Source organism: Otolemur garnettii, unplaced genomic scaffold, assembly GCF_000181295.1.
Source record: "Otolemur garnettii isolate 467f Iridium unplaced genomic scaffold, OtoGar3 scaffold00006, whole genome shotgun sequence".
In the NCBI taxonomy this organism is placed as follows: domain Eukaryota; kingdom Metazoa; phylum Chordata; class Mammalia; order Primates; family Galagidae; genus Otolemur; species Otolemur garnettii.
Genome location: NW_003852401.1, coordinates 20,459,202 through 20,468,039, shown reverse-complemented (window position 1 = coordinate 20,468,039; position 8,838 = coordinate 20,459,202). Strand labels below are relative to the sequence as shown.

The 8,838-nt window shown below is 36.2% G+C and overlaps 1 protein-coding gene across 3 annotated transcripts in view; it reads left to right on the top strand.

The window, feature by feature from the left end:
* UHRF2 (ubiquitin like with PHD and ring finger domains 2) overlaps positions 1-8,838 on the top strand; it is an 88,483-nt gene that overhangs the window by 48,601 nt on the left and 31,044 nt on the right. For all 3 annotated transcript variants that reach the window (XM_012814001.2, XM_023508350.1, XM_023508357.1), the window contains exon 5: positions 6,251-6,360. In XM_012814001.2, the coding sequence (XP_012669455.1) occupies positions 6,251-6,360 (110 nt within the window). The remainder of the gene's footprint in view (positions 1-6,250; positions 6,361-8,838) is intronic.

Here is an 8,838-nt window from a genome sequence, read left to right as displayed (position 1 = left end):
AAAAAAAAAAAAAAAAATAGCATGTGTACATATAACAGTATTTATGGCATTGAGCAAAAGAAGCTTACTATTTAAAAAAGTTCCCCAAGTGATTCTGAGGAGCACATTGGCTTTCAGAATGGATAGGCAGATACTGGTTTGATAGAACAATTATATGATGGCTAGCCTAACAGAAAAAGTATCCAATGTACACAGCTATTATGAAACTAATTTATAGCTTTCATATGGAAGCTATAACCTAATTATAACCTAAGAATATGGGGAGGGGAGGGAGTAGATGGGTGGAGGGAGGGTAATTGGTGGGATCACCTCTATGGTTTATCTTACAAGGGTACAAGTGAATCTTTCTAAAAGTAGAATATAAATGTTTTAACACAATAACTAAGAAAAGACATAAAGGCTATATTAACCAGTTTGATGAAAATATTTCAAATTGTATATGAAAACACCACACTGTACCCCATGATTGCATTAATGTACACAGCTATCATTTAATTAAAAAAAAAACCACAATGTTCCATAAAGTGTCAGGTTCATTTTTTGTTTTTTGTTTTTTTTTTAACTAGAAGCATTAGAAACACAAGCATTTAAAAAGCCATTGAGGATGGGAAGTTTTTTTCATAATTAGAAATCTTTTCTCACTGGAAAGAGTGGATAAATAATGAGGGTGAAGGTATTAATGCATTATGCTCTTGAGAAAAGGTTCAGAGCTGTTACATTGCTGCCATGACATGCTTGTACCTATGTCCTGGCATGTATGTCCATTAGTTTCTAATTGCATTATATCTAGGAGTAGAATTGCTGGATGGTAGAACCTGTGCACCTTCAGTTGTAGTAGATGATAAGACCAGATGTTTAAGTGGCTGTTCCAAATTATAATTCTGAAACTCTTTAAGTTCCTGTTGCTCTGCATTCTGATCTACACTTGTTTTTGTCGGGCTTTAGTTTCTGCTGATTAGGTGGGTGTATAATAGTAGTACCTAATGGTGGCTTTGATTCATATTTTCCTGACTGCTAATAGAGTTGAACCTTTTTGTATGTTTATTAACAAGTTGGATACTTTTTGTGAGAACCTGGTTCTAAACTTTGGTGCATTTTTTGATGGTCATTAATTGAATAGTTCATCTGATTAGTTTTTGAGTTCTGGTTCTGGGAACTAAATTATTTCAGTTATATGTGTATGTGGCAGAAATCTTTTCTAACTCCATGGCTTGTCTTTTCTCCTTATGTTCAATAGCAGTTTTCTTAATTTTAATGTAGTTGAAGTTATCCAAGTTAAAGGAAATTTTGTTCCTTCTGCTTGTACTATCTATGTCTTGCTTTAAGAAACTTCCATACCCAGAGATCATAAAGATAATCTCTTATTACCTTATAAAAGCTTTGTGATTTTGCCTTTCTTTAGGTCTTTAATCGACATGGAGTAGATTTTTGTGTACAGTGTGAGGTAAGGGTCTCATTTAACTTGATACATATGAATAATCATTTTTCCTATCACTGCTTATTGAAAAGCCCACCCACCACCACCACCACCACCCGCCACTGAGCTTTCATATCAAAAATCTTTACATTTGGTGCATACTTCTGATTCCTTATGGGTCTGGTTTTTGTGCATCATTATACTAGTTTCATACTTTGATAATATGTCAGAATAGTTTGGGCTCGGCACCTGTGGCTCAAGTGGCTAAGGCGAGAGCCGTGTACACCCAAGGTGGCGGGTTCGAATCCAGCCCGGGCCTGCCAAACAACAATGACGGCTGCAACCCAAAAATAGCCGGGCATTGTGGTGGGTGCCTGTGGTCCCAACTACTTGAGAGGCGGAGGCAGGAGGCTCGCTTGAGCCCAGGAGGTGGAGGTTGCTGTGAGCTGAGATGCCACAGCACTCTACCCAAGGGGACAGCTTGAGGCTCCTGTCTCAAAAAAAAAAAAACAGAATAGTTTGTCCTGCCTTGTTCTTCAGGTAGGTTTTAAGCATTCTTATCTCTCTGTGCTTTCATTTGAATTTTCCAGTCATCTTTTCTCTTACTAGTATGTAGAAATACAAGTGATTTTGGATCTGGTAGCTTTACTAGATTTACTAATTTCAGTTTACATGTAAATTGTAAATTGTTTTGAAATGTTTACAATTATCATCTGTGAATTATAACATTTTTGTTTTGTCTTTTCTTTTACTTTTGATTTCTTCCTCTTGTGCTTATTTACCAGCTAGGCCCTCCAACACATTGTTAAATGGAAGTGGAGATAGCCGGCGTTTTCTTTCCCCCAGATCACTGACAGAACTTATTTCATTAAAACTCTGTTATAAGTATTTTAGAGATATGTTTTCCTAGATTTGATCTGACAATGTTCTGTGTAGGATTTTTCCACTTGTGTTAATATATGAAATTTGTACATTAATCATCATAGATTATGCTAGCTCCATAAAATAATTTGAAATCTTCTTTTTCTATTTTATGGTAGAATTTTGCCTTTTTTTCTTGAATGCTTGGTAAAGCTTCTTGGTAGAGTCTCCTGGGGCTGAGTTTTCTTTGTGGGAAGATTTTTTATGATTAATTCAATTTCTATAATGATCATAGGACTTTTCGTATTTTTGGTTTTTTCTTGAACAAGAATTTAATTTTCTAGGAATTTATTACTTGTTGTGATGTTCCCTTTTTATTCCTGAATTTAAGTTTGCAATTTTTTGATCAGTCTCACCTAGAAGTTTATCAGTTTTGTTAGATTTTTGCAAAGTACTAACCTTCAGCTTTAATCCTCTCTGTTGTATTGAAGGTGCAAAGGAAGAAGCAAATAGAGGACATGATTTTTAATCTGCCCTGGAGATTTGATAAGGGAACTTGGAATTAAAGTTCATGCTTGTTTCTATTTTTAATTTGTGAGTACCAAAAAGTGAATATGCTTGAAATGTCAGATTCTAGTTATCAGATTCCATTTTTTAGTTTTTTGTTTCTGTTTAGCTTTGAAGAAAACTCACAAATTTGAGATTTAAATACATTTTTTAAAGTTCATTCACTTACTATTGTAATATGTATCGCATTTAATACTGTGTTAAGTTATACTAGGTTAGACATTTATAAGTGAAGTAGAATTTGAATCCAATAGCAAGAAAATTTATTTGACCTTTCTAAGACTGTAGATATATAACTTGCTTTATCTTCAATGTCATTTTTATGGGGTTTCATTAATTTACTAATTTTTTCATATTTATTATGAAATCTCTATAGTGATATTTTTGTAACTGAATATGCCATTCTTGCAGTATATACTTAATGTCTATATAAAGTATAAGTCAAAGCTCACTGTGCTACAACTGTTCTGGCCTCCTGTGTTGCTTAATTACGTAAATATTCTGCCTCAGGGTCTTTGTACTTGCTGTCACCTCTGCCTTGTCTGCCCCATACAGATTGTTGTTTAGCTTGCTCTGTCTCTTGCTTCACTTCTCTGCTCAAATGCCACTTCGGAGTGTCCTTTCTTGATCACCCTATGTAAAATCACACGCATACATACCAGGCATAGACTACTTAAATTGTCCCTTAGTCTTAGACTTTTTTCCCTTTATAGTATATATTACCACTTGACATTGTTTCTCTTACCCCACTTGTATTAGCTTCCTATTGCTGCTACAGCAAATTACCATAAACTTAGTGGCTTAAAGTAAAACTTATTATTTTACAGTTCTGGAGGTTAGGAGTCTTAAATAGGCTTGGATTTCACTGGGCTAAAATCAAAATGTCAGCAGGTATGTGTTCATTTTTGGAGACTCGACAGGAGAATCCATTTTCCTGCCTTTTCCATCTTTTAGAGTCCTTCCTCATTTCTTGGCCTGTTGCCTGCTTCTTCCATCTTCATAGCCAGCAATGTTGCATGTCTCTGACAATTCTGTAGTTTCATCTCTATCAGATTCCTCTTACACTTCCCCATACCCCTTCTACTTTTAATGTCTGCTGTCATTATATTGGCCTATCTGGATAATCCTCTCATTTCAAGGTCCTTAATCATCTGCAAAGTCCTTTTGCCATGTAAGGTAACATATTCGTAGGTTCCTGGAATTAGGTCATCAATACCTTCGGGTCCAGTTTTGCTGCCTGTCATATAAGTGAAATGTTAATGCCATGACTTTTTGTTGTTGTATGCCAGGCCCTGTTTGCAGCACTAGTTATAATAGGTTTTCTGTAAATACAGTATTTCAGACTCGGAGAGAATAGTTTTTCATATTTTAACATGGGCTGAGTAAAGATCTTCTGAAGATTTGAGTTTGCCAGTCACCTAGAAATGCCATTTAACTTTTATCTGCAAGGTGATTTATTTCCTGTTTATCTTCAATTGAGAAAACCATTTGGTATCCTAGCTTTATTTAAGGATCTTTCTTAGACACCTCATTGAAGGCTTTTTTTCTTTCTTGTGACTATATAATGTGTCATATAGTTGTTGGCTAATAAGATATTTCTTGAAGTAAGTTGATGGTATAATTACATATTTTGGTTGTGATATAGCTTTAGCAGTTTTTGGCAGAAGGAATGTTTGTGGTAAGCCTTAAACAAAAATGATAAATATGTTAAAGAGTGGTTTTTAGTTTTGAAGCTGTTTTTTGACATTAATTGAATCACTTAAGGCTTCTGTTTCCCAAGAAGGTGGGACAACTGATCAGTGCTGTTACCTAAACCTAGAATAGCCATATTAGATAGTTGCTTGTTTGAAGACAGCAGAGAATCAACCAACCACTGGGGCTACAACTCTGGAGGGGGAAGAACCTCAAAAGGCAATTGGCTTCTATAGTTGTGTTTTACCCATGGGAAATCTGCTAATTCTGGATGCAGTGAAAAACCTAGCTGAGAACGGCTAGGAGCAGAGCGGAAATAGAAATCAACAGAGCTTCTGGCAGATACTTGGGATACCTCAAGCATGTGACCTGTTTTCATGTTATGACTTTGGCTGAATATTGAACTTTTTGCTGCGTAGAAGGTGGAAAACATAAGTAAAAAGCAGGGTGGCATTTTCAGCAGTCTTAGAAGGGAAACATTGGATTTTGGGATCACTGGTGGAGTGGCTCTACAGAATATATATGTGATAGTCTCTTAGTTTGAAAACTGAAGGGCTGGCTCGGCACCTATAGCTCAACCGGCTAAGGCGCCAGCCATGTACACCTAAGGTGGCGGGTTCGAATCCCCAGCCCGGACCCGCCAAACAACAATGACGGCTGCAACCAAAAAATAGCCGGGCGTTGTGGTGGGCGCCTGTGGTCCCAGCTACTTGGGAGGCGGAGGCAGGAGACTCGCTGGACCCCAGGAGTTGGAGGTTGCTGTGAGCTGTAATGCCACGGCACTCTACCCAGGGGGACAGCTTGAGGCTCTGTCTCAAAAAAAAAAAAAAAAAAAAGAAAACTGAAGGGCTAAGACAGATAAGCTAAATATTACCAAGGCTATGAACCAGCCTTGACTCAGCATACTTTGACTAAAATGTTAAACTGCTGTAGTTATCTCCCTAGCAGAAGGAAGGTGAACCTTCTTTACATAAGATAACATCTGAAGTCTCTAATGTTTTATATGTATACACTGTCTACCACAGAGCAAAAAATACTATTCTGCCAAAAGACAGGGCCACCTAATCAGAAAACAGAAGGCAGATCAATAACAGAAATGGACTGATAGGTGATCTCGATAGTTCAAGTTATCAGAGACTTTAAAGTAAGCATAAGTAAGATGCTCAGGAAGAAAGATAAAACGATACTGAATTTCAACTGAAAATTGGAATCTATAAAATAATTATGGAGATTAGTAAAAAACTAAGAATTTATGAGATTGATTTAACAAGACAGCAGAAAATAGGACTAGTAAACTGGAAGGTAAGTCAATAAAAACTATCCAAACTGAAACATGGTAAAAACAAGAGAATGTTAGACACAGAGGACTTAGTGGAAGGTGTAATTGCTACTTGGAATTCCCAAATTAGAGAGTGGAGTGAAAACAGTATTTGAAAATATAATGGCCATAATTTTCCAAAACTGATTAAAAGATGTCAGTTCAGATCAAAGAATTTTTTTCTGATACTGCTGTAAAGTTATACTTTGAACGTTAACTCAATCACTATTGGCCTATTCTATTGGAAATTGTAGTTCAGAGTGATTGGAATAACTATAATCCCAAATTGTAAGTAGGCAAATTCCAGTGATTTTTTTCAAACTGAATGTTAATTATTATTTGTGTATGGTTTAGATTTGCTGATGGAAGTTAACCTTTCTTCCTTTTTTAAACAGGGGTTCTGAAGGAACTTTAAATGATTGCAAGATAATGGCTATAGATGAAATCTTCAAGATTGAGAAACCTGGAGCCCATCCTCTTTCATTTGCAGATGGAAAGTTTTTAAGTACGGATTTTTCATTTGGGCTTAGGCATATGTTAGACATGATTGAAATTTATTTATTTTTATTTAAGATTATTATAAGGGTACAAATGATTAGGTTATATTGTTTGCATTTCTAAGGTAAAGTTCAAGTTATAGTTGAGCCCTTCATCCAGGGGGTGTGCTGTATACCCTTACATTGTGCGTATTAGGTGAGAGTCTACCATTACCCCTCCCTCTTCCCCTGAAATTTATTTTTAATGACCAGTGAATAACTTATGGAAGTATAAAACTGTAGACCAGACACATTTCTTTTCAAGACAAGTTTTGGTCTAAGTTTCACTTTGGCTTGATGGATTTTTCCCAGATGATACAATTTTATTTTCAAAGGCATATATTCTCATCTGGGCATTTTATTGCTATTTTCTTTTTAAATTTTAACTTCTTTAATTTCCTGAATGCTTAATAGTTATAGACATTTATGGGGTACATATATTCTGATACAAGAATACAATATGTAATGATCAAATCAGGGCAATTGTGGTATTCATCTGATCAAATGTTATTTCTTTGTATTGGAACATTATAAATCTGTTCGTCTATATTTTGAAATACGAGCTAAATTAGTCCCTCTACTATGCTACCCAACACTAGATCCTATTCCTTCTAACTGTATTTTTGTACCCATTAACCAACCTCTATCCCCTCACACTCCACTCCCCTTCCCAACCTCTGGTAACCACCATTCTACTCACTGCCTCTATGATCGCTTTTTTTAAAAGCTCATGTATGAGTGAGAACAGGAGACATTTGTCTTTTTCTGCCTGGCATGTTTCAATTAAGATAATGTCCTCCAGGCCAGCGCCTGTGGCTCAGTGGGTGGGGTACCAGCCCCATATGCCCAGGGTGGCGGGTTCAAATCCAGCCCCCGCTGAACTGCAACAGAAAAAAAAGCTGGGTGTTGTGGCAGACGCCTGTAATCCCAGCTACTTGGGAGGCTGAGGCAAGAGAATTGCCTAAGCCCAGGAGTTGGAGGTTGCTGTGAGCCGTATGACTCCATGGCACTCTGAGACTCTGTCTCTACAATATACGTACACACACACACACTCACACATACATACATATATGAAAAGGTAATGTCCTCCAGTTCTACCCATGTTGTTGTGAATGGTAAAATTTCATTCTTTTTTTGTAGCAGAATAATATTCTGTTGTATATGTGGTTGGACAATTAAGTTCACAAACGCATCTTAGAAAAAGAGGTACATAATTCATTGCTGAATATCATTATGGTCACCTTCAAAGTATACACCTTAAGAAGCTATGTACTGATGTCAGCACCTAGTCTACCCTTCAAAGCAGTTTTGGAGCTCTTTCTGGAATGGCCATCAGGGCTGCTGTGGTGTGCAGTCTGACAATTAAGCTTGTGAAGTCACCCTAGAAAAAAGTGCTTTGAAGGGTGGACTAGGTGCTGGAATTGGTGTATAGCTTCCCAAGGGGAGTACTTTAAAGGTATAGTGTTTGTTATGCAGCAGCGAGGTATGTAGCACTTTTTCTAGGATGAGTTTGCAAACTTAATTGTCCAACCTCATATATTCACCACATTTTTTTGTCCGTATATCTGTGATGGATTTTTTTGCTGTTTTCTCTTTTATAGATTCTAACCAAAGAAAAAATCTATTTCAGTCATTTTGTGACATTCAAGATTAATTTTTTAATAAGGTGATTTATTTTTATAACAGTGAAGTCTGAGAATAATAGTGCTAATTGAGCCTCGAATTTCTAGGAGGTAAATAAATGAGGTTTAAATAAACATTAGAATGTTAGAATGCAGCCCTATCTCTTCCTTTTATTGATTTTTTTCATGTTTAATATCACAGCTGGTAACAAGTAGGACTTAAATTCTAGGTCTAGGTCTTCTCATTTATGATTCAATTGCTGTGTTTTCAAATATAGTATCATATTCTCTTAATTTTTATGTGGAGAGCAATACATTGACTATATGCTTTGTTGTCAATGTCTAGTATATTCTGGAAAAGAAATGTTTATGACTAAAAGGTCTTGCCTAACCTCTTCTTAACCCTAATTGTATAAGATTAAAATAAGGGACTTTCAGGTCACTAGTTTAGGCTATTGCCATATTTTGAGGCTGCAGTGTTCTGTGTATCTAGATTTGAATTAAGAATCTTAAGGCATGGTAAATAAACCTATTTAGTCATTCTCAGTAAAACACAGTAGAAAACCAAGATTGGTTAAGTTTTTCTCATGTCTTATTCTCTCTCTATATATATATATACACACACATATATACATTTATTTATTATACACACACACACACATATATATATCTATTTTTTTTTTTGAGACAGTCTCAAGCTATCGCTCTGGGTGGAATGCCATGGACAGCAACCTCAGACTCTTGGGCTTAAGCGATTCTCTTGCCTCAGCCTCCCAAGTAGTTGGGACTATAGGCACCCACCACCATGCCCTAGCTATTTTTTTT